Source organism: Lathamus discolor, chromosome 5 (assembly GCF_037157495.1).
Source record: "Lathamus discolor isolate bLatDis1 chromosome 5, bLatDis1.hap1, whole genome shotgun sequence".
Taxonomy (NCBI): Eukaryota; Metazoa; Chordata; class Aves; order Psittaciformes; family Psittacidae; genus Lathamus; species Lathamus discolor.
The window spans coordinates 36,443,006-36,469,067 of NC_088888.1; the positions used below are offsets into that span (position 1 = coordinate 36,443,006).

At 41.4% G+C, this 26,062-nt stretch overlaps 2 protein-coding genes across 5 annotated transcripts; both read left to right on the forward strand.

Moving 5' to 3' along the window:
* Positions 1 to 385: 385 nt before the first annotated feature.
* UNC93A (unc-93 homolog A) lies at positions 386 to 19,994 on the forward strand. Of its 4 annotated transcripts, none has more exons than XM_065679070.1 (9): positions 386 to 462; positions 1,165 to 1,317; positions 3,649 to 3,830; positions 4,571 to 4,800; positions 7,767 to 7,886; positions 11,028 to 11,245; positions 12,376 to 12,511; positions 13,934 to 14,065; positions 19,451 to 19,994. In XM_065679070.1, the coding sequence occupies exons 2-9, from the start codon at positions 1,231 to 1,233 to the stop codon at positions 19,714 to 19,716; spliced, it is 1,371 nt and encodes a 456-aa protein (XP_065535142.1). In that variant the 5' UTR covers positions 386 to 462; positions 1,165 to 1,230; the 3' UTR covers positions 19,717 to 19,994. The 4 variants fall into 4 exon arrangements, with proteins under 4 accessions (XP_065535142.1, XP_065535145.1, XP_065535146.1 ...); XM_065679073.1 differs by lacking the exon at positions 386 to 462 and adding an exon at positions 15,598 to 15,743 and having other exon boundaries at positions 1,116 to 1,317; positions 19,451 to 19,612; XM_065679074.1 differs by lacking the exons at positions 386 to 462; positions 19,451 to 19,994 and adding an exon at positions 14,268 to 14,658 and having other exon boundaries at positions 1,116 to 1,317.
* A 587-nt stretch (positions 19,995 to 20,581) lies between these two features.
* On the forward strand, positions 20,582 to 24,262 carry TTLL2 (tubulin tyrosine ligase like 2). Its single transcript, XM_065682594.1, is given in 6 exon segments — positions 20,582 to 20,629; positions 21,641 to 21,727; positions 22,578 to 22,608; positions 23,319 to 24,057; positions 24,059 to 24,168; positions 24,171 to 24,262. Coding segments are annotated over 6 exon segments (1,107 nt in total).
* The last annotated feature ends 1,800 nt before the right edge of the window (positions 24,263 to 26,062 follow it).

Consider the following 26,062-nt stretch of genomic DNA (forward strand, 5'->3'; position numbering starts at 1 on the left):
TGGCTGCGACCTCTTTAAAGTATTGAATGCGTTAAAGCGCCTCGCCACCCCCCCCCCCCCACCCCCGCATGTCCCTGTGGAAAGCAAAATTGTGCCATCTAGTGGGATTTAAACCAAGTCTTAGCTGTGCGTTCCCACTAGGCACAAACGGACACCGCACTGACCACCTCCACTTGAATCTGTTCACATCATTGTGTGGAGTTTTTGTATTCGCTTTGCTCCCACGTTCAAACCCCTCCTCTGCTACAGCTGCAAGGGCTTAGGGGCAGAGAGGATGTTATGTGCTCAGAAGGGAATATTCAGAAACTCAGTCAGGGCTTGCATGATGGTCAATGTGTCATGAACAAACAGAGGGTGCAACTTCACATGGAAGACTCTTAAACCAGGTAAAACCAGGAACGAACACAGCAAGGTTGGCTGCTAGGGGAAAACTTCATTCCTTGAGCAGGCAGCACTGGCAAGGTAAAATACATCCCACAAAGACTGTTTCTTTCCAGTATCTTGATGAGCTTTTTAATTTATCTGCTTTATCCTCTTTTCTTCTTGTCTTCTGAGTTGATGGGAACGAGAGGGGAAAATGATTTTCATTAGTATGGCTTGGTAAATTTGGAACACCAAAGCCATAGGGTTCACCATGGATTAAGACTATCCCTTTTGCAATGCAGACAGCAATGCTGGTTTGCACAGCTTTAGGGGTGGTGTATACAGACAACACTGTAACACAGTCCCATTTCCTAGTATGCTTTTGTAACCTTAGTTAAGCAATAGGCCTAACACAGCTTTCAGTATGATCTTTTAATCTTTGCCCTTTCTGGATTACTGTACCTGTATGCCAGACAGTCGTTTCACTGCTTGCAATTTTTTTCTTCTGTGCTAGTCATAGGAGGGAACCATGTAACATACAAGTGCAATACTAAAATAAGTCAAAGTGCTGCAAATACTTACATACCTATCTAATAAAACCTGCTAGACAGGAGGAGTGCTCATTATTGCCTCAGCCACAACAGGTACATAACAGGAGTAACAGCCCCATGACGAGTTTTCAGTATCAGTAAAAGTAAAGTTCACTGGCCAATCCTCAAATAATTAACAACTCTTTCCTCTACACATGCAGTGAGAAGTGACCTTTTCCAACAAAACCTAAGCTGTTTTTCTCCAACTCAGATCATCCCCTGGAATAATTGGATCATCTCTGCCCACCGCCAGACCTTTTGTTTTGTATGAATCAACATGGAAAGGAATCTTAAGAATGTTTTGGTCATTTCTTTCGGATTTTTACTTCTCTTCACTGCTTATGGAGGACTCCAGAATCTGCAGGTAAGAGGAGATCGTGCTACTGGTTGGCAGGACAGTTGGCATGGAAGGGCATCAGGCCAGCTGGCAGTGTGAGACCCATCAGTCCTTCCATGGTTTCTGCAAGGAAGGCATGCACTGTTTTTTACGTGGTGGGTTAAAACATCAGCTTGCTGCAGATCAGTATTCCTTACCCTGATTCCCAGCATTTACTAAATATTTTCTTCTAGTACTTCTCAAATAGTTTGAATACTTGTGTCTGACTACTTTAGGTCTGCAAATTAGTTGTTAGAATGAAAACTTAATTTCTCTGAGATTTTTTTCAAAATAAGATGTTGCAAAATGGAAAACAAATCACATTTCTGGAAAGGGTTTGTTTTGAATAATTATAAATTTCCATAATATTATTGTTATGCAACAATGTAAAATATAAAATGCGCAATCCATTAAATAATTTAAGTATAAAATCATGCAATAATTCCTGGCATCATGATATAACATAATAATAAAAAATATTATTTTAAATCAGAGGCAGATTTGCCTTGTATTGGCATTAACATCTTAAAGCACGGTAGCAGAGATAGGTTTGTAGAATGACAAGAAGAGGTCCCTGCTAGCTCTTTATGTCTCTTTCTTCTCCTTTCCTTGAGCAGTTTCTCTTTGCTGACAGTGTCAAATTCCAAGTTCAGAGAAGTTCTGCACAAACGGTCCCAAAATGCATGGAGATCTCATGAGCTGTGCAGACTGATAAAGCAGGGAAAGATAAACCCAAGAATCCACTAGTCAACCCACCATCTGAAACAGGGTTAAGTGCTGGAACATAAAGCCTCCCCTAACACTGCAGGAGGGAGTAGTGCTGATTCACGAGTAGCCCTCCTCTCTATCCATTTTGTCTTGGTGGTTAAGAGGACATGCTGAGACACAATCAAAAGTAAGTTATTTTATTGTATTGTAGCCTGCAGGAGAAGTATTAAATCCTCTTATGAGGAGAGATTGTGGGAGCTGGACCTGTTTTGTCTAGAGAAGAGAAAACTGAGAGTGCATCTCATTAATGCCTATCAGTATCTTAAAGGCTGGTACCAGGAGGACAGTGCCAGACTCTTCAGTGGTGCCCAGCAACTGGACGAGGAGTAATGGTCATAAACAAAAAGACGACAAGTTTCACCTCAACATGAGGAAGAACTTTACATTGAGAGCACTGGAACAGGGTGCCCAGGGAGGTTATGGAGTCTCCCTCTCTGGAGAGATTCAGAACCTGCCAGGACACAGTTAACCTGCTATAGGTGGTAGGAGGGTTTGACTCAATGATCTCCAGAGGTGCCTTCCAGTCTCAACCGTACTGAGGTTCTGTGATTCCCCCCTCGAAAAAAAAAACCACAAAAACCCAAAGCAGCACGAATTGAGCTAATCATATGATTTTGAAGGCCTGGCTCTTCTAGTTTTTGGAAGCTGTAGCTGATGAAACTGGGCTTGTGGTATTTCAGAGCTAAGACCTCTGTGATCAGGAAGCCTCTTTGCCTGTTTACAAAACAATCATTCTGATCCTCAGATACATTGACCCTGCTCAGCAAAGAATCTCCTCACCTCCCTGCCCTGATGCCTGCTTCTTGCTAGGGTTGTTGTGTGGCTGCCATCATGGTCCTGCATGGCCAGGCCATGCAGCCGCTGCAGGGCTTGGAAGTGTTCAGTGCAGCTACCAGCAGCCTTGCCCTCCTATAGCACTCTCAAGTGCTACCCTCACAACATCCATTCCTCCTTCCAAAATCGTACTGGATAGCGTTAGCTTTTAATGAAAAGGAAAAGGAAAAAGTTGATAAGCAGTATCTCAGTCTTCTCATTGCAAGTTTCACAGTATCAAGACAAGAGGAGAATTTTTAAGCATTAAAAAATATAAAACTTGGTTAGATCAGAAACATGCTATTCCTCCCTTGTGAAAATGTGGGTGAATCAATTACTTCCAGCTACAGAGGGCTGCTGTGAGCTGTGAGCATGTTAGGATATTTGGACCTCAGCCTCTGAAGAATTTAGAAATGTCAGACCTGTAGTTTAAAGCATGGAATCTTCCATTGTTGCTAAATCAGCCCTTGCAATGCAGATCTGATGATATTCCTGCCTGAGACAAAAAGTGAAGGCCGAGAAAAGAGGTTATCCTTCATTCAGCTTGCTTTCAAAGAGAAACTCAAGCGAATTACATTAAATAAAGTCTGACTCATGAAAGCTTTGAATCTGAGCAATGTTCACCTGGTTTTGTACCATATTTTCATAAGTAGGTTATCATTGTGAGGAAAACACGATACACAAACAACACAATGCCTGTGATAAAATTTGTCTCAATTGCTGTTGTTGTCCATGCAGAGCAGTCTCCACTCAGAAGAAGGCCTGGGTGTTGCATCCTTAAGTGTTCTCTATGCTGCACTCATCTTATCCTCCATGTTCCTCCCTCCGATCCTCATCAAGAAGCTGGGCTGCAAGTGGACCATTGCAGGCTCTATGTGCTGCTACATTGCATTCTCCCTAGGAAACTTCCATGCTAGCTGGTACAATTTAAATACTTTAACCCTGTCTATTGTGTTTGAACAAAATCGGTAAGGGCAAAGTTCGTTCTTCTCTACGTCTGTGTTGCAGAATTTAAAGTTGGATGCAAAAAGTGTTGCCTGTAAGAAGGAGGTGAAGCAGAGAGGTGAAAATGTGCGAAAGGCCAGAATGAATGCATCTATCCACCCACCTGAAGCTGCTGCTCCACCTCATGTGTGTAGCAGAGATTTGCCTTTAGAAAAAAAGGAAATCATAAATTTCATTTAAAACCCAAACTACTTTAAGGACTGTTTTTGGGAAGATTGAAGGGAAGGCTGTCTTCCAGTCAGTGGCTCTGGGAGCAGAGGACTGCAGGAGGATGCCAGATCCTGCCTTGCCATTTCAGAGGTGGATGAACAGCTTCTGCTCTCCAGTAATAGGGAATGCAGTTCTGCAGAGGAAGGTTGTTTTGATCCATCTTCTGAAGGGCAGGTGCGATTTGATTCTCAGTTACAAAAGGATAAGGCACATGAGCACAGACCTAGCCAGCCCAGCCTGGGCCTAGCACCTGGACACAGCTGGGAATGCTTGCACATCCTAAATTTCATAAGATTGTCCCTTTCTTGGTTCCATGTAACAGATTTATTGGATCACACAAAGGATAAAACTATTACTTTATGTTTATTTTTGTGCCTGGATCTTTGGGCAAATGATTATTATGGTAATGGATAATAGCTATGCTAAATAAAGTGTTCTTTGGCAGGTACACACTAATTCCTACCTCTGTGATCCTGGGCGTAGGAGGAGCACCACTATGGTCTGCCAAATGCACTTACCTCACCATAGCTGGCAAGGCATACGCTGAGAAAGCAGGAAAAAATGGGAAAGACGTTATCAACCAATACTTTGGGGTCTTCTTTCTGATATTTCAGTCCTCCGGCATCTGGGGAAATCTTATCTCATCCCTGGTATTTAGCCAAGCTTCCACCAAAGGTAAAATATATTCTAAAATCTTGGCACTTCTTTCTATAAACATCAGCTGGTTCTAGATAGTTAAAAGGTAGATTTCTGTAGCTGAGCTTCCACAGACAATGGAAACAGGCACTTTTCTCTGGAAGTGTCTATTTTCTATCATCTTTTCATCATCTATAAAGAGAATTCAGACAACTAGCTCAAAAATAAATGTCTATTGAATTCCTTTCGAATTCCACCCCGATGTTGTAATGCATAGATATGCTCTGGCAGTGACAGTCTTTCACATCTGGCTTCTGTTTAAAGTGGATTAAAACAAAAGGCAAAATACTGAAGAAGCCTTTGCACAAAGCTTGTAGTATTGGATTGATTTGCTGTTAAGCATTCAAGGTTAGTGAAGCTGATGCTGGTGCTTGCTGAAAATGAGTGCTTTACAGATTTATCAAGAAGAAATAGAAGTAGCTGTTGGCAGGAGACTGCATGCCAGGGCTCCTCTGCTGTATTACAGGCTCAGACAGCAGATGCCCATGTAGCTTGAAGAAATCACTCAACAGTGCTGCTCTCATTTCCCATGCTTGTTATTGGTATAAGCCTTAAAAGGGCAGTTGTGATGATAAATTAATACTTGGATGCCACCATAGAGATTCAAAGTAGAAGGGTGTATTACCATTGCAGTCTCCAGTGCATTCCCTATCCTGTCAAAGTCAGAACAAGATGGACATAGAAAGAGCCTTCCATACACACTGCTACTATGAATAGCAAGAAGTTAGCTGTCTCCCCTGGCTCAGTTCAGCAGTATGTCCTCTAGAAAGTATTCAAATAGGTATTAGGTTTAAACTAAATGTCAGGGAGCTGGCATGAGGTTTTAGTATTTGAATTCATGGGTTTATGGCAAAGTAGTTGTCACAAGGTGTGATACTTCCTTTAAACCTAAGAAACTACAAATGAAACACCATCAAAGCAGAATGCTAAAGGACTGCATCAAGTGCAACAGAGCCCTGCTGATCCAATGATCTGATCCACATGATGTCTCAGGAGGGACTGTCCTGATTTCATTTGCAGGACAGAAGCTATGGTGCAGCTGTGGGGTCTGCACAGACTGCAACCGTTTTACTCTCTTCTGCTTCACAGCACACATCATATTAATAAAGGGATTAAAATACTGAGGTTTTGTTTTTTGGTCCTGTAAATCCCCTCCGGATTTTACACTGGAGAATGTTCCATTAAATTCTAAAGAAAATATTTTACTTATTTTTTGCCAACTACATTGGATTTCAGGAAATGCTCTTTTCCTGGGAGGTGTGCTGTGAACAGCTCTCAAAGCCAAAGGCCTTGCCTATCTTCACAACAGTGATGAGCAGTCATACCATAAGCTTTCCAACTGTGCCTTCTCAGTAAAACTCGGCTTTAATGTAGAGAGAGCTTCTTGTGGGTGAGGGGGTAGGGATCTCCAGTTACTCACTCCTTTTCCTCTCTGACAGTGCAGCAAAGGCACTCACCTCTATTGCTCATATGCTTAAAATGTATAATTTCACAGAGCAGTCAGAAAGATATGGTATGCACCTACAGAATCAAAATGCATAAAATTCAGACACATACATACACTTGACATATTGCCTGCATCACTGCATCCAGACACAGCAAGGCAAGCTACACCATGAGGTAATACTACAAAAGAATGTAAAAAACAAGAGTCATCCTTTCTTACTCATCAATATTGCAGCTTTGTTTCCAGAGGAACAAACCCTGCCTTGCAACTTCCATATCTCTAATTGCATGTGCATCTTCATCTAGAGGGTGCATGAACAGACAGAAAACTCGCTTTGCACACTTCCACACTACTGGTGTGACTCACCATTTGCATATGGTGATTTTGCTCCAGGTCTGTTTGTTCAAAACTGTAGTGGTAGCCACTGGCTATAATAAGGTAACGATTTTCTTCATGTTATTACGTTTTATCTGATGTTGAACCTAAAGTTGTTTATGAAGCTAGCTAAATAGCTCGTTCACATTGCTGCAGCTTTGATTGGAAGCAATGGAGAAAAACACACTAAAAGTAGTTACACAATAACCGTAAATGCAAAATTACAGGTAAAGTCCTCTTTAAGGAATCAGCCAAGGTACAGTGTATTGCCCTTTGTTATGCTTGGACCAGTGACAAATTCTGCAGTGAAAGCATTGAAACAATTCTATGTTTTTTCGATCATTCTTCCCCGCTATACAGCTTATTCAAGCTTACACTTTGGGTTAGTATTTTTTCTTTACAGAAAGAAGGAAGTGGGCATGGTATTGTGGTAACACACAAGGTGTGTGAGTACACACATGTGGCTTTGACATATGCTCAACACAACACTGATGGGATTGAATAAAGAAAAGGTCTTACAACAAACCCTGCCAAACTGTTCTAGTTTCAAGTACATTCTCAAAGAGTAATAAAGCCAGTCATAAAGTAATAAAGCCAAGAAAAACTGATTTCTTGGAAGACTGTGTTTGTGGGTAATCATAATTTGAATGTATAAAACAAAAAGATGTCTCAAGGTGGCTTCCATTCCCATAAAGCATACAGAAATTATATGGAGAAGGATAATGTGCTCTGTCTGTAAGAGCTGAAATCCATCAGTTCAGTGGTGGTATAAACTGAGGGACCTGTCTTGTGGGGTGTTATGGTTAAGGAGTATAGGGAGATACACACTGGAACTTTAAATACTTCAAATTGAGCTTGGATTCACATTTTAGTCTTTGGATTTAATCCATGTCTCCATCTAGCCATCAATTCAATGTTCTGCCTTGAGCAACTACTTCTGGTAGATCAAATTTTTATGTGTTAATCTGATATTCTGAAGTTAATCAAATCTAATCAGAAAGGATTTGAAACCAGGACCAAACACCAAGCACTGGATTCTCTTCTTCTTCTATCCTTTTATATACCATGCATTCATCTGATCTCTTCCCTGACCAGTGTTTCTTTTGGTTTTTTACTGAATTAGTGGAAATCTCAGAAGTGGCATGCTGTGGAGCATATGACTGCATGACTAATACCACTAACACCACTGGGTCAGCAGAACCCTCCAACTCCTTAATCTACATTCTGCTAGGGATCTACACTGGTAAGTAATTCACACAGTCTTTAGTGGATATCATTGATGGGAAGCCTACTACTTGTGAAACCTAGCGTGACTTTGTGGATAAAGTTTCCAACTTCCTCCCTCAATCTAATTTGCTAAAAGGAAATAAGATATGTGAGAGCTGTAAACAACTCCTTCCCAAATAGTTTCAAATGCTTTGTGCCAGTGCCTTATCATTTTTGTTTCTAGGAGCAAGACATTCTTTACACTCTCTACCTGGAATAAAGCTGAATCCCAGCATGGTGACCCCTCTGTTTCACCCAAAGTCTGTGTTGCTCTACAGACTAGAATCAAAAGTATGCCCATATTGCAGTTAGAGGATTACAGCAGTTTATCCAGTTATTCATGAGATGATAGATAGGTTTAAATTCACTATCTGTCTTCAAGATCATCAATAGTGAACTAGTTGCTGATGGCACTGGGCAAATTTATATACACATGCAAAAGTCCAAGATGCTAAGAGCAGCCCAGCTGTAGTGGTACTTGAACTTACCAGCTTCTAGTGATCTGGGGATGGCTATCAGAACTGGCTGGTGTTCCACCATGTGTAAAACAGTTTTAGCACAAGAACTGCACTGTAATTAGAGGTGGACCTGAATCAGGGCTCCCAGAACATGCAGTCATTTTCGGGGAGGTTTCTGGATCCCCAGTGAGACTTTACAACTTCAGTCAATTCTCATCTGTGTTGCCTGAATTACAATACCTTAGTGTGAAAGGCAAAGAAAAAGAAGCACTAGACGAAGTAGCATATCTCCCCTTCAGTAACTACAGCTGCTATAGACTTTCCTTGCTTAAGGTTAGAAAGGAATCAAAGACAGAGAAGGCTGATGCCATCCAAAATCAGAAAGACAAAAATAGACGTGCAAAGATTCATTCAGTGACGAAAGTTCAAAAAGTATCTGGCTCAAAACAAGTTATTCTCTGGATAAAGTGGAAGTATCTGGAAAGGCAATATGTCACCTTAGCTCTGATTAAATATCTTTGCAGTCTCTGCACACAGCTATACCTTCTTTGCTGGGACAGAAGCACGTAATTTGCCATATGCTCAAACAGAATGTGACTTGGTGAAAGCCAGCCCTCACTGGACAGGGGCATCACAGGAAAACCTCCTCACTTCCCCAAGCTCCTTTCCTAATTGGTGAGAAAATGCAAAGAATATCCCCCCACTTCCCTTCCAGAGTGTGCTGGAGCTGATGCCTTTCTGCTAAAGGCAGGCTTGGCTCACAAGTTTAAATTTAAATTTGATGACTAACATATACAGCACTCCCTTAGGCTGGGATCATGCAAAATGAATGCAATCCTGCTGTCTACTGACCCTGCGTCAGGAGGGTTTCAATTTTCTTTTAAGCTCTTAATAAAAAGTATGTCTTTTCCTACCTTGAGGGAACCCAAATAACTACTATTTCATTCACAGACATTTTTTAAATGTTTCCTCTATTTGGTTGCTGAATACATATTTTGCCCAGCTTGGGTGGAGACAATAATGAACAAGTCTTCTGTTTAGTTTTCTCACAGACTGTGGATATCTCTATTAATGTTCATCCTAACCAGTATTAAGTTACTTATCTCCTATAATTGCTGTTGATTCATTTGACATGTTTGTAAGAATATTTATTTGTCTTGTAAATGTGGATGTCCTGCTCTCATCCATGTAAGTAAGTCCTTCAGTCAGTACATAAGCACTAATAAACAGCCTGGCAGAGCCAACAATGACAAAGCATTTACAGCTCAGCCACAGTGGAGAATCAGAGCACTGGAGAATACCAGTTCACTCTAGGAGGCATGGATGAGAAAGAATAAGCTATAAAAAATGGAAGTAATTTAATATAAATCTGCTAACGTATTTGGACATTAAGTTTGCAGAAGAGAGCATGCCCATACGTAGTAACATAGGAGCACATTAAATAGGCCATGCAGATGGGAAGAGGTGCCTTGTTCTCCTCTTACTCTGAACTCCACTTGTTTCCATGGGTGGAATTCTAGTCATCATAAGTAAGAGAGGAAACACAATCATGCCTTGCATTTGTAAAGAAGCAATCACTTGTGAATCTGTGGGTGCTCTATGTATATTATGAGACAGTTATCTTCTTCATAACATGAAAAAGATGGTATTTATTCACTTCACAAGCAACAAGCCTAGACTGATACATACATGATCATTTTCTGATTAACTACCCCATGTATTCTTTCATATGCTGCTTCTGCTTGGAAATTACAGGGTCAAAGCTGTAATTTGCATCCTTTTCAAGTGCCCCAGAGTTACTCTCTGTCATCTTTAAAATAGCACATAGAATCATAGAATAGTTTGGGTTGGAAGGGACCTTCAAAAGTTTTTGAGTCCTTTGAACAGGGACATCTTCAACTAGTTCAGGTTGCTCAGAACCACATCCAGCCTGGCCTTGAAAGTCTCCAGGGATTGGGCATCCACCACTTCCCTGGCCAACTTTTTCCAGAATTTTACCACCCTCACTGTAAAAAATTTCTTCCTCATGTCCAGCCTGAATCTCCTCTCTTTTAATTTAAAACCTTCACCCCTCATCCTATTGCAATATTCTGTGCTAAAAGCATGGCTCTGAGCTAACAAAGGAAAAAAAGAAAAAGAAAGAAGAAAGGCAGCATATACTGGGATCCAAAGCAGCAGTTCTCCTTCTAGCCCTTTATTATTCTTTCCATGTATTTGAAGGAACATCTCCCCTAGCCATGAAAAACTTGGCACTGGAAGTGAATATCCCTCTCTCATGTTGATTTAAAGCCTTCTGATCGCTCCCGAGGGAGCTGTTTCTGGCCAGCTCCCTGTCCCCACACCCCTTGCTTGCCCTGGAAGGGTGAGCGATCACCCTCTGCGGCTGAGCAGCTGCCCCAGCGGCTGTCACAACAGGCCAGTCCCAGTTAAGCTGAGGGGATTTGAGAGGTGTGCAGCTGTAAGCAGAAGATGTGGATGTAGATCAGGCCGCCTTGTTTACACAGAAATGGCCTTTACACTGAAGCGGAATCAGAGGCATCTGCCAAAACATCCCACAGAGAGCTAAGCACTAAGTCAGAACAGTAACAGCAGCAAGCGACTTCCCATCATTCTTGCAGCATTCCTCAGTTTTTCATGAACTTTTTGTTTTGTTTTTGCAGCTAGTGGTGTGCTAGCTGTGTTGCTGATTGTTACATTTCTGGACCAGATCAAATCTGACCAAGCAGAGACTGAGAAAGAAGTACTAGAGACATCATCCTTTTGGTCTACGTTCCTAGCAACTTTCCAGCATCTTAAAGATAAAAGACAGTGTCTTCTAATTCCTCTGACAATTTACAGTGGGTTGGAACAGGGATTTCTTTCTGGTGACTACACAAAGGTGTGGATGACAATGAAAATCGCTGTGTTTCTGACTGTTTTTTTTTTGTGCCTTTGTGTCTTGCTATTGCATCTGATCTCTATTTCCTTGTTAAATGAAGATGTTTTCAATGGCAGTTTGTGGTTTGCTAAATTACTGCTTGCTTCTCAAATGAACTCCGAGTGACATCTTCAAACAGGAGAGGCCAGCAGTAAATATGTCCCTTGGAACAGCCTCAAAAAGAACACTGTAGAGAGCTTAACTCACCAGTGGAGGCCACAGCAGAGAGCTACAGGTTCAAACTCTTCAGCTTGTTGTAAATAACGAACTGGGAGAAAAGCCAGCAGCCTGCAAAGCTTTTATATTTTCCTTCCTTCTGGTTTCCCTAGAGTTTGTGTAAGTGCAAGTCAGCACACATACCACATATTTTATTTTGACAACCTCTACGGTAACAGGGCAAATCCTCAATGTGGCTGGCTGAAAGCCCTCGCCCGTCACTACTGCAACAGGTCCAAACCCTGGACTGAAATGATTAAAACCACCTCTGCTCCTCCAGTCTCTCTACAAACCTAAACACACAGCAGGTGTGTTCTCCAGACATTTGTTGAGAAAGTCTCCAAAGAAAGGGGACAATCTTCCTGAGCTGCTTATTTGACACTTAAGCTTTCGAACCTTGCATATAAGCAAACGGGAGAGTGCACTTGCTCCTTTGTTTGAATGGATTGAATGGGGCACTCCATGGCCCCTTCCTTGGTTGTATACTCTTATAGATGAGGTCCTTTTCTTTGGAGCTGCTCTGTAATGACAATAGTGCTGACTGTGGATTTTCATCTCTTAGGCTATGAAAGGAAGGGCAGAAGATTCCTGATGCCACTTCCAGGAGTTTTATTTGCACAGCAAGCAGTGCTCTGACTTCTGCTTGTTACTGCTCTGTTTGCATGGCTTCAGCCTGACTGGGAACTAGGTTAGCAATATAACTGTTGAAGGCCAACTATGTTGATACACCAGGGAGTTGTCAACAAACTCTGTAGCTGTGCTCCTTTGATCTTGTCCATGATGGCTATTTACCGAATACTCAGGCTAAGACCCTTGAACTTTAGCTGCTTGTTTTCACTGAAGGAAAGGTGGTATCACTGTCTTTTCTCTTCCAGGCATATGTGACCTGTGCCCTAGGGATACATTATGTTGGTTATGTGATGATCTGCTTTTCAGCTGTAAATTCCCTCTGCTCTCTGCTCTTTGGAAAGATCTCTCAGTTCACCGGTAGAAAGCTTCTATTTGCATTAGGTATGTAAAGGTCATTTGAAGGACTAATCACCTCATGTGATATATCAAACTCAGTGCTCTCCCCTTTGCATGCTCTACAAAGGGAGAGCTCACTGTCAGCTATCAGTTAAAACCAAAGTCAATCCGGAGGCAAATTTCATTCACGAGAAGAGGGGCAGCACAGTTAACCGCTGTACTGAGGTCATTATCATTGAGACCTTACATCGCTTTGCTGGTGGTGTAGTTCATCCTGCTTTTGGGGGGCACTGTCTACTCAGAAAGTGCCCTGCAGCTTTAATGTTTTATAGCTCTAATGCAACCAGTGATAAATCATTTTACAATACAGATGTTGATGCCTACACTATGCCTGAGAAGGATTTCTCCATTGGGGTGAAACCTCCTCACCTTTATAGAGTTCTAAAGGTTGGCCTGGTATTCTTTTCACTACTCGTTGTATAGGGAGAAAAAGGAAAGAAAGTCATGCGACAGCATGTCAGGCTAGAATAAATTGCTTGTGTGGGATAGTAATTTTCATGTTGCTGTGAGAAGAAATGTGAATAGTTAAGGACATCTCCCTCTCCAGGGAAGACTTGAATGAGTGATAGAGTAATGGAGGCATTAAAAAATACCAAGAAATATTTCATTTGTGTCCCTGTATCCACTAAGCATACCGAAGAGAACTAATAGCTGACTTCCACTACAGAGTAACCTGTATTATTAGAATCGTCACTGACTGAGTCAGTGTGCATCTAGGTATTCTAGGCATTTCCTCCACAGGAAATTTTAAACCTGGGCTAAAGTCACTACTTCAGAGATTCTTGTGTATGTGTCTGTCCTAGGTGTATGTCTCACTCTATGAAACTCACTTTAGAGTAAAACAATAACAGCAGCACAACTATAGCGTTAGCAATACAAGACCTCTGAACCTCTCAGTTGTTTAATGGTCTTTGTATTCAATTGGTGAAGGTGCACCTGTGAAGGGAGCAATCATTTACAAACCACTTTTAAAAAGAAAGACAAAAAGTCACCAGACCCTCTATATATCCTTAACTGCCTCCTCTGGCTCTGAAAGGAAACCTACAATTTAAGGACTTGGTAGGGAGAGTCGAAGGGTGCTTCCTCCTCCTTGCACATGCCTCACATGGTGACTGCAAATCTTTCAGCTGCCCCTTCTCCTACGCAGTGGCAGTTTTTGTCCTTTTGGCTAATCAGCGATGAGGATCTCTCAGCACAGGACACTGCTCAGAATTATTAATTGAAGACTGTTAAAGGACTACATTGTCTTGTGATATCAACTCTGTCAGCGCAAATCTCAATGAACTAGAAAGACTTTAAGGTTGACTTGTGCTGTAGTTGGGGGAAGAATTTGAAAGTGTTACCTACTACTATCTGCAGGGTTTGTAATTGCATTTACATTTATCTTCTTTCTCTCTAAATTAACAGCCGCGGTTACAAACATTGCCTGTATAATAGCACTACTGCTGTGGAAACCTCATCCTAAGCAGCTTGCTGTGTTTTTCATATTCCCTGCTCTTTGGGGCCTATCTGATGCCATTTGGCAGACACAAACTAATGGTAAGTCATGGTGACAATGAAATGTATTCTATAGAGATACAAAAATTCATATGTTTGTATTTATAAAACAAAGAGTGCATAAAGATTATAATGGATTTAAGACAGCATCTGAAAGAAATATGTTAGCTCATTGGCAAGTAAAAGAAAAAAGAACAAGTTGGGAATAAAAAAGTAAAATAGTCATTAAACATTTTTTTCCAAGATGAAGAGGGAATAACACTGCAGAAGATGATAATGGGTACTCAGAATAAATATTCTGGAGGAGCATAAGTATTTCAAAGAAAATTGGAAAACTAAGAAGAATGACACATTTAGTCTGTCTTTTGCAATAAAGGAGAGCACTCTGGATAAAAAATCAACTTGAAGTTCAGCAACAAAAGAAGCAGCAAATTGGCTGCTAGGAGTTATTAGAAAAAAAGTGAAGAAAACCACAGAGAGCTACATTATGCAACCAAATAAATTCATGCAGCTCTGATTTGCTCTGTTTCAAAAATCTTAATCCAATGTGATAAGACATAAAAAGCCAATAAAAAGGAACAGAGTCATGGGAGACTTCCACTTGAGGAAAGACTAACAGACTGGAACACTATAGCCTGGACAAGTGATAAGTAAGGAAAACAGTCAGTAAGATAATAGTATGGAAAAGTTGTTTAGAAATTCACCATTTCCCTTTATAACAGGACTAGTACTAAATAAAGTTATCAGGCAGCAGCTTTATAGAAATCAAAAGAAACGCTTTTTCTACACAATGCATGATTGAAGTATGAAATTCATTGCCAAAATGTAAATGTTTTTAAGATGGAATTACATAACTTCAGGGGAAAATATTCCGGGGGGGGGGGGGCACTGTTAAAGCCTGGTAGTACAGAGGAAATGAGGAAATTTCCAACTGAGAAAGACCCTACAGCTTTGACTGAGAGAGTCAGGAGAGCACTAAGTGGGGAAAATCACTGTATACTTGCCTCAGTTCTTACACTCTTAACCTAGGAGTCTGTTACTGGAAGCATACCATTGGACTTATATGATGTATTACTATTGTCTCTAGAATTTTTTATGTTCTTCTGCTTTGCGATATAGTGTGATTATTATGTACTTAGAGTTCAGATAATGAGCCGATACAAACTGACTTCCACAAGGGATTATTGAAACATATCCCTTAATCAAAACTAGAGGAAATTCTCTTCTAGACACAAAAGACAGACTCTAAAATGCTGAAGAGGGCAAGAAAGTGATATATATATATTGTGATGAGTTGAAGTAAAGTCTGCTCATGACTATCAGTCACACTCTTTTTAAACCAATGCCTTAGCCTGGGTCAGAAGACAGTTAAATACTCTCCCATCTGCTCTCATATTTTGCCTCTTATTTCATGAATATTGTTTTTCTCTATCTCAAATTCATATTTGGCAGATGCCATAGGAATATGCTCACCTGGGCCCACATCAGGTTATGTTTCTTGGCTTCCCTCCCTTTGGTCCCTCTGGAAGCTTAGATGATTTTATGCACTAGATAAATTGTCATGTTCCTCCTAGAAAGCCAAAGGGAAAACATCACAGTCCTTTGCGTGGCACTGACAGTGATCTCATCTCAAGCATATGTCCCCACCTCTATGCAGAAGGAAGTGACCAGCCAGACTTCTCTGTCCTTCCAGCAGCTCATATCCCTTGAGGGAGAACCAGTACGTATGTCAAGGGACACCCTCTCATCTTCTCTCATCTCAACCCACAACTTGTGCCTTTGGTGTAATTTTAAATCAGTACTGTCGTTATTCAGGTTCATGGAAGGAGAACTTCAGTGAGAATTTGCTCTCTCTGAAGGAAAGCTGTTTCCTGCTGCTTCAGCCACAGCTTTCCTGGCTGCTAATCAGGCTTCTTCCCAACACTATTGAGAGCCATATCTCAGTCTCCCACCAGGATAAAGGACCTACTCTTTATCCTGCTTCTCTCTTTTCCAGAAAGCCTTGTCCCCAGATACTTCGCTTCTTTCAGAATCACAGAAGGGTTGAGGCTGGAAGGGACCTCTGAATGTCACCTGGTCCAACCCCTTGCTCAAGCAGGGCCACCCAGGCACAGCCATTTACCCTGGACCATGTCCAGTCAGCTTTTGAATATCTCCAGGGAGGGAGGCTCCACACACTCCCTGGGCACCCTAGCCAGTGTTCAGTCACCCTCACAGTGAAAAAGTGTTTCCTGATGTTCAGAGGGAGCCTCCCATGTTTCAGTTTGTGCCCATTGCCTCTTGTCCGCTTTTGTTAGACACCACTGAAAAGAGCCTCCACCCCCTTTGCACCTCTCTTCAGGAATTTACATGCATTTAAGATGTCCCATGAGAAGGACATCTCCTCAGTAAGGTCCCTGCACACCGGACAAAGACGGACCTGATGACCTCCTTTGGGAAGAAGGTGTAAGTGCAGAGAACCTAAGTGTCAGAGAAGGCGGCTGGGAAGTGACTGCCATTCCCAGCCCACAGATAGACAGTGAACAGTGCTTCACGCTTACTCAATGGCAGGTGGGGTCTGCAGCTATGTGACAAGACTCACCTCCATTATAGCACTGTAACAGGTCATCTCCATTCCCAGATCCCTGCAGAATGCTTGTGCAAATTCCATGTTTGTGTTAGCTGAGAAAAAACCAAAATGTTCCTTATGCTTGCACAGTGTCTTTTTTTTTGTCTGTACCTTCTTCAGCTGTTCCACAGCCCCCAGTTATAAAATCACACAGTTTGCTCTGTCATATTGTCACCCTGAAATATCAAGTGATGACATAAAACCTTATCAGAGAGGTGCAGTGACATTACTCCATAATGCTGCATCCCAGAACAGGATCTCCAATTTGACATACCCATCTAGGGCTAAATCTCTTTTTCCCTTTATCAGTTTTATGCAGATACACATCACATGAGAAATTCTCAGCTCTAAAGGCTATCAGGTGAGATAAGACTTCTAAAACAGCACTGGGGACTAAGGTTTCTAGTCCTTCCTTTGTCAAGCTCCCATGACTGCTGCTTGGGCCTCAGTAGGTTAACCGATGATGGAACTGAATGGCATTGTGCCACGTACTAAAGGTATTCTATGGTAATCGAAGACGCCTCACTTTGGCCTGCTGTGGATAGTTAATACTGGAGTTCCCCCTAGAGGATATATAGGCTTACAGTAGGTGAATCACGATTTTTTTAAAGCTTTCCTAGCATGTTTGTGTGTGAGTGTGGACACCCTTCTTTATTTCCAAAGAAAGCTGCTTCATTTCAGAGTGTGTAGTGCCCTTTCTTATCTAATCTGAACACAGATACTATTATTATCCCGCCGGCAATAACCGCACTTGGGGTATAACCATTGTATTGCACAGAGCTAAGCTATTGGGTAGACTACAGTAAAATGAAGTTCTTTCTAGGCTGACATGTGTCTTTAGGAAGAGTATAAATCCGTCTGGAAGGTTTATATATCTAGACTCAAATATTCCAGCAGTCCTGTTACATGCCTTGTACATACTAGTACCAGGAGAACGAGTGGGAAAATAGGCATTGGCAAATAGGGAGGATAGCTGCCATGGAAGTGAGCTGCAAAAATTCAGACCTAGAAGCCTCTCCACTTGGCCAGCTCAACAGGTCCTGTTAAAGCATCAGCCAGGCAATTTGCACAGTACTGCAGCTGACTGTTAGTGATAAGGACAAACATTTAGGTTTGAGGCAAAACTACCATTGCACTCCCATATAACTGCTAGCTAATACCACATTTGCACAGTGGAAATGAAATCTCTCCTGCCAAATCAGCTTTTCCTGTAGCTGGACCTTGGACTAGATCCTCACTCAATTCTAACATTGCTTTGAATGAAAAAGAAGGCTTCAAAATAGCAAGGGAAAATAAGTACCAGCTGCAAGCCATTTTTATCTCAACACATGGAATTGTCATGGCACCAGGAACCTTCCTGTAATAACTCTCCTCACTAATCCCTTTCCAGAAGATAACACAGGTCATATAATAATGAATTATTGTCAGATAATTCACACTACACTACACTCTGCCAGTTTAATGAGCTAAGTACATCTTGTGATGCATTTGTCCAGATTTTCCATCATGTCTAAATTGAAAAATGAAGTAAATGTCCTTTTACAGTCATCAGGATGCGGTAAGTTTTTACATACAGAAGATATCTACCCCTTCTTAACAAAACTGAAAGGTTAGTTGAGCCAACCCAGTTTTTGAGAGAACTTTGTACTCCTCTGTGCCTTTCAGCTGAACGTGCATATTTCACACAGATGTGCTGTTAAATAGGGAAGTGGATGAGAAGAGTTAGGGTTCATTATATTTCTTGCCTTCCCCCCATGCATACCACAGCTAAGTAAGTCAGTAGAAATGCCTGTTGCTTTATCACCCCTGGTGCTAGCTCAGCACCTGGAAGAAAGCAAGCTCTCTCCCCTTCCCTGCGTGCCCAACTAGTCAGACCTAGAGGCTGGGAATCCCTCCCTGACTCCCAGCTGTGGGTGTACAGCTGACTGAACCCAGTGAGAGCTTCCCAGTGAACACAAGTGTGTTAGGATTACCAATTTAACCAAGTTTCTATGTCAGGAACATTTTCCAGCTGCTGGCCAGAGTTTCTGTATACATCAAAGGTAATTTTTTTGCCAAATCGTCCAGGACCTGAAAAATCTGAAAACCTACTGATCTCAGAGGCTAATCTCTGCATATATGTCACTACCGTTATTAACACTGTGTGAGCCTCACCTGGGGGCTTTCTGAGGCCAAGTTTTGGTGAAAACGAGTGACATGAATTTTACATGTGCAGTCTCTGCATGTTCTTAGGCAGGTGAAAGAAAATGGTTTGAAGAACAGGTAGAGAGTGTAAGCAGGGTCCATGCAGGTTTCCCCCAGAAGTGGTGAAGGACGGCAGTAGGAGGTCCCCATAGTTCTTTGATCCTTTCTACCCAACACTGAAAGAGCAACTTGGTCCCTAAGGACTATGTTGTCCCTGGACAAAACTACCTGGAAGCCTGTAAGGACTTGGTATAACCTTCTCAATAGGTTACATGGAATGTTTGCAGTGTCAAGGGCCATTTCTGGCCATCTCCTCTTCTTCCTTACTTACTTGCTCATCAGTGCAAGAACCTTCCTTTTTTTGTGGCTGATTGATAGCTTGAGAAATTAACTTCCTGTCATCTCACTTCAGTAGAGCCCATCCTTCCTTTCTTTTGCTTTTTCTCTGATATTCTCTATTTTGTCTTCTTTGTTATTTCACTTACAGCAATTCACAGGAGCATAAATATGCTTAAAAACAAAGTTGGTGTTTTCCTTTCTCTGACATGTATGAGGGAGATTGTTGCCTATTCTTTGCAGAAAATATGTAGTTGCAGACTTAATCTCCACAAAGCCTTGTCTCTCCTTCATTCTAGGACTCTATGGCATTTTATTTGAGAAACACAAGGAGGCTGCCTTTTCAAATTACCGTCTCTGGGAATCGTTAGGATTTGTCATCGCCTTTGGTTACAGCACCAAATTGCAAATCTACATCAAACTGTACATTTTATTGTCTATGCTTGTGTTGTCTATGGTGACGTATGGAGCGGTTGAATACCTCGAAGCTAAGAGCTCCCCTGGGACACCTCCTGTTACAAAGAAGGAAGATGTAGGACCCCTCACCCAGGATACACACGTGTAACCCAACAGGGTCAGAGCTATGGAGGCAAAGCAAACTGGCTGGCGCCTACAGGCATGTCTCCAAAGGTGTTCCAACATGTGCTGTCTGCAGAAAGGTGGTAAAGGGACAGATTTCAAGGCCAGTATAATGCAAATGTCTTAGGAGTAAAACCTCTTTTGACATTTCAGCTTTACAAGGGAAGATTGTCTGACTTCACCCTTTCATACATATGACCAACTAAATGCTGGGTTTGGTTTTTTTTTTTTCAATTAATAAAGTCCTAATAAATGTAAACAAGACTCCTGAGGTCCTCACATTTTTGTATCTGTGCATCAACCTAGTACTGTAGGGTTACAATTAAATCTGAAAAGCCCACATGCAAACTCAGAAGATGACAGCAGTGGGAGTTGCTCAGGTGACTGCAGAAAACACACATCATTTCATGGAACCACTAATAAATATTCATATGGTTCTTATCCTGCATTCTTTAACACTTGCTGTAAATAACATCAACTTGTAAACTGGCTGCAGTTTGCAGCTCGCATCTGAACACCACAAGACCCACCAAGCGCTGAGTCCACCAACTTGTCTTAGGTCAGCAGACAACTGTATTTCTGCCTATATCATCCCTCTATCCCAGCACACCTTCCCTTCTGGGTTTCCTATCTCCATTTTTGCATCACCACTTACAGCAGCTTTCTCTCAAAAGAGATGCCTTTCACATGACCAAATACTTCAATCACGATGAACTTTCCCCACTTGCCCATCCACAGACAGAGCTGTTTTAAGAGAAGTGGCCAGGGCATGTTACATGGGGAACTCAGTCATGAAAAGGAAGCAGATAACAATGCAAGTCACAGAATGAGAAGAAAAGAAGGACGTGCCTATGCTGTTATATCTCCTTGAGACCTATACACATCTAGCAGTGGCTCAGGTAAGGATTTCCCTCATTTCATTTCAACTCTGTTGAGTTTTACCCATACTATACTGTTTCCAGACTTGGACTTTTGTGGTTTTACTGCAAGGAGAAGAGTGCTGTAGTGCGATTACTGCGCAGTGTCCCTACATCTTGATGAGAAAGCACTGTACAGATATCATGACCATTACTGGTGATGACATTATGATCCGATCCTCTGTGTGATGCAGACAGCATGAAAGCAATTGAAGGCAAATGCTGCTCATCTCCAAGATTATTGCTGCTCCTGGAAATAAACTACATAGCTAGTTAAGTTTTTGCACTCCATGGAGCTAACATTTGAAACTACTTCTTCTCAGTTATTAAACGTAACAGGAGGATGAGGCACCATATGGTGCGACAACATGATAGAAATAAATAATACAATTTATGTGAAAAAACACTAAACAAATTGTTCTGTTTTTTAAATAACAGAACCTTTCATGCCACTTTGCTATCTCTGTAACATTTCTTGTTCCCAAGCATCTGGACTCCACTCCAGACTACTCCAGACTTCACCTGTGTTGATTCATGGCTTTTCAAATGGAAAGCTTCTTTTCCAGGTCTTGTACATGAAGTAGAGTTCATTATGTCCTGCAGAAAAGAAAGTGATGGGTGGATTCCTCACAGATCCACCTTTCTCTTGAGCCTTTGCCCTGCCAGCTCAAAGGCATGCTCTCAATCTCTCTGTTGGAAATACAAATGGCAAAACTACTGTTTCTGCAGAATCCTGATGGCCTCGCAGCTGTCCAGAGATAACAGATGGATTTGCTAGGCTTCTGCTGATTCCCACTCTGCCCTGCTTCCATCTGATGCAGAAATTTGATTTCATTTCAGTAACAGGCAGTGAAACACAACACCAAATCCTCCTCCAATTCTCTCTTGCGCAGCAATGTTCAACAGCAAGTGAAGCAAAAAGGATTTTGGAGATCAACATCAGTGAAATATTGATCTGTATGAACATAATCATCTATTGTTTGTTTGTAACAGCCCAACACAGAAATCAGGATCTCACTACATGAGGTGCTATACAACCTCAGAGCAAAAAAGATAATCCCTCCCTCAGGGGATCCCTTGGTAAGTTTTTCATTTTACTCCTGTACTAGGTCTTCCTGGGATGGGGTTAGTTTTCTTCATAGCAGCCCATATGCTGCTGTGTTTTGGATTTTTATATCTGAAACAGTGTTGCTAGTACACCAGTGTTTTGGCTATTACACAGTAGTGCTTGCACAGCCTACAGGTCTTCTCTTTTCCCTGCTCTGCCCCCTCAGTGAGTAGGTCGCAGGTGCTCAAGAAATTGGGAGGTAAGGCAATCAGGACAGCTGGAACAGACTGACCAAAGGGATCTCTAAGGGGATTCGGAGAAATAGTCCCAGTGCAGTTTCAAACTTGCTCTTTTCCAACACTAGCTTAAACGTGAGGTGGAAAGGTACTGCAAGGCTGACAGTAAAACATCACTGATTATATTAATGTGCATATTATCATTGGAATACAGAATTACATATTACTTTGGAACATGGAAATTCATTGTATATAGAAATTTAAATTTTGGCCACAGTCACAGCCCATTAATGAGGCTTAAATTCTCTTTTGAATAGAAGCCTCATTCCTCACATCCTGGACCAAAGCTTGCTTCAGATCCCTTCAATTTTAGGTAATATTCCCTCACTAAAGGATATAAGGTGGTCCAGTGCTAGTTTTGACCTGCATACTGGAGGCCTATGGTGAAGTAGCCACTGCTGTGCCTCCCAGCATCCCTGAGATGCCTCTCAGTCCCTTCTCTAAAGCCCTCCTCTCACCAAGCCCCCGTTGAGACTCTCCTGGGTTTGCCCACTGCATTCCAAAGCACTTGTCACAGACTTCACAGCACTGCTTGTAGAAGAGCTCTGTGACTGCTTTGTGATTCCCCCTTGGAGTCTGTTTGCAGCAGCAGCATGCGTTGGACAGCCAAGACACAGGTACATCATAAGAGAGTCACCCGATGGCAAGAGTGGAGAGGGAAACATGTTTTTCATCCTGCAAGAATCTTTGAATTGTTTTTCACATTCAAATAAAATGATGAGAATCTTAAACGGTTATGTGACTTGCAAAACTTGTGAATCACGTCAATTTACGTTTTGATAATTAACCCCACATTTGGCCTCTTCATTTTAAAACTAAATTAGCATTTAAAAAAATCAGAACCATTGTCATTTAAAAAAAGAAAATAAGATACTCTAATAATTCCAAAACAGGGAAATTCAAATGAAATAAAAAAGCTGGCAAAGGATTACTTTTGTTCTCTGGAAAAAAGCTTTCCATTTCAACAAGTCATCATTTTTCCACAGAATAAGCATCCCTGGCCAACTCAGCTACACACTGAATAGAGTACTTTGCGATGTGACATGTTCCCTTGGTTTCTATAGTTTGGAAGGCAGAAGCTACTCATTCTGGAGTCTAAAAGTCAGCCTGAAAAGAAAGAGCAAGTATGTCACTCTGGCAATAGGATATGAAGGAGTCTTGAGATACAGGTTAGTATATTGATGGCATGTGGGAATGGTCCTCAGTACACCCTTTTCTTGTCCATTACACTTTCTGTTCTGAACATGGAGTCTAGTCCTTGGGGAGCAGCTCTGTGGGGTTTCAGGAAATCAAAACTGAGAGCAAGACCAACACTCTGAAATCTAAGCATATAAAGAAGAGATTGGCTGTGTCTGCCAATGGACCTTCAGCAAATTTTGTTCTTCCCTTTGAATATTTGGGGTTAATGACATGGTCCGCTGGCAGATCAGTAGCACAGCGATTCTCACTCTGCTTGCTGTAAGCCCCTCACCAGCGGCCTCCAATTGCTTTGAGCTCTGTGGCTTTGACATCCTGATTGATGACAAATTCGAGCCATGGCTTCTAGAAGTCAATTACAGTCCAGAATTGTGTTTAGACTGTTCCACTGATGACACTGTGGAAAGAAAACTTCTTCATGATGTTGTTGTACTGCTGAGCTACAAGCAGATTGACATTTTGATGCAAAATCAGTTTTGAGGCAAGCCTGGGATAAAGGCTGGCAGAAGGTGGATGCTCCAGAGCACAGCTAGTGAGAGTGCCATCGAGGAGACTCCTGGTTTCCTTGCTTGCAAAACAGTGGCTAAATGCACTGCTGCTTCTTCTGTACAGCCTGCCCTGCAGGCTGCAAGAGGATCAATTCAAAAGGTGGTTACCCTGACAGAAAACTGCCAGAGCACATCCAGGAAAATGCTGACTTAGCTGCAAGAAAGGGTGAGCAGGCCAAAAATACCCTCCCAAGCAAAAGCTGAAACTAAAAATAACCAGTTCCCAGGAGCTGGGCATTCTGCACACATTTCTGCCCAACTCAGCCACTGGATACCTACATCTGACTTCTGCAACTACAGGTTTACCACATGCCTCTATATCCTCTGATAAAAAACAGAGGCCTATCCCCCATGTAGGAGATTTTGTCCTTGTTTTTCCTTTTAACAAAGCTGCACTTCAAGCTTCCAGGGAAAGGACAGATATAAAGGACTTCATAAGGAAATAACCAAACTAGTGAGCAAGCAGTTACCATCTAAACAGCAAAACACGAAGGGTAGGCTATTTAACTTCTGTGTAACTTCATGACATTAGGTTATATGGGCATGTCATGACAACTTTATGTGGAAGGAGGTAGACGTACGCTGAAATTGTACTAGAAAGATATGTCAAACAGTACGCAATTTGAAAACTGTAATCTATCAGTTACCATGAGATTTTTTTTTTATAATTAAAATACTAATTTTTTAGAGGAATTCATGCAATATTAAAGTAATCCCAGAATAAAACTGGAGTATTGCATTTCTCAAAGCATCCTCAGAAATGCCGCCTGATGGGTACTGTGGTTAGGCATCTTTGTTTTGCTTGCATTAAAACTAGTGATCAGCTGTGCATGCAAAAATACCTACACTGTACTGAAGTATTCTAGATGATAGGCAAAATACTGCCGTGCCCTTGTGCATCTTTGCTGCCCCAGCTGTCTGAACGGAAGTAACACTGTTCAGAAGTCATCGTATTCTAAATTTGAATCAAAATTGTGGCCGAATACTGGCTATAGCATGTTCCCACTCATGCCAGAAAACCTGTTGAAAGATAAGAAGTGGTATTTCCCACCTGTGTTCCATCTCCCTGAAGGGTTCATAAAAATTTGTACACCCTCTAGGACAAAAACCATAGTAAAGCAGGTACGTGTTCACTACTGTTCAACTATGTATGCAGTCACGCTTAATTTGGATTATTTGTGTTCCTGCAACTGTGAGCTATAGATGGTAGAGCCATTACTGCTTCTGGTTAACTAATGCAAGTGGAAGGTGGAGAAGATGGGGTGTGAGAATCAACCCATGAAAAATAATGTGGTGTGTGTCATAAGTGGTCTGTGAAGGACTCCCACTTTTAACATGCTTGACAGAGCTTGTCATTTACGTAGAAGTTTTTTATGTCTCTTCCTTTTCAAGCCAAATTTTTGCCCCTTATTTCAATAATTCCTTTGCTATTATATTATGAAATATCACTTGAAAAACATGCCTTGGTAAAAGCAATGGCAAGACACAGGTTGGCAAAAGTACTGTGAAATCCTCAGTAGTCTCACCCTTTGATTTCACCAACTAAAGGTTTGCTCTTGGTTTGCCAGAAGGTAGAACTACACTTGCAGGAAGCATTTTGATTCTGGAATAATTTGGCCTACACACCTGCATAGGTGTAATGCACAGGGGATATGTACAAGTCAGTCTCTAAAACTATGCATGCAACAATGCATGTTTGGAAACACCTTGCTGATGTGTGCATTCACCATACTGATGCATGCAGCACAGTTGAGAATGCTTAGCAAAGCAAGGAGCAAGCAGGATACAAACAAAATTGTTCCTTATTTAATTTACTATTAGAAGGCATAATATACACAGGTTATTGAATGGCAAACAGTGATTTAAGGCTAAAAGCTGCAAGCAAAGCCTGTTTTCTGTATTACTATAGAAACAAAAAGAATGTCAGCATATTAAGTGGTGAACCTTTTGTTAAAAGGAATTCCTGGAAATAAAACCAGTGGTCCTTTAGAAGACATTAGTATCATTTCTAGCTTCCCAGAGAAACTGAAAACATTAATAACATTCATTAGTTTCATCATGCTTAATCAAGAAGAAAAATCAACATAGATTTGTTTTGGTCAGCATAATGAAGTGCTGAACTGAAATTCTTACTGAAACACATGGAAAAGAACGATATCTTGGATTTATTTTAATTAGAGTTTCCTTTCACAAACCACATAAGTTATGTTAAATATTTCACTAGAGAAAAGCACAGGTTTATAAATTGTTCCTTTGTTACGCAGGAGTAAAGGAAAACAATGCATTTTATTATCACATCAGCCGACATCAAACTGCATGGATGTTC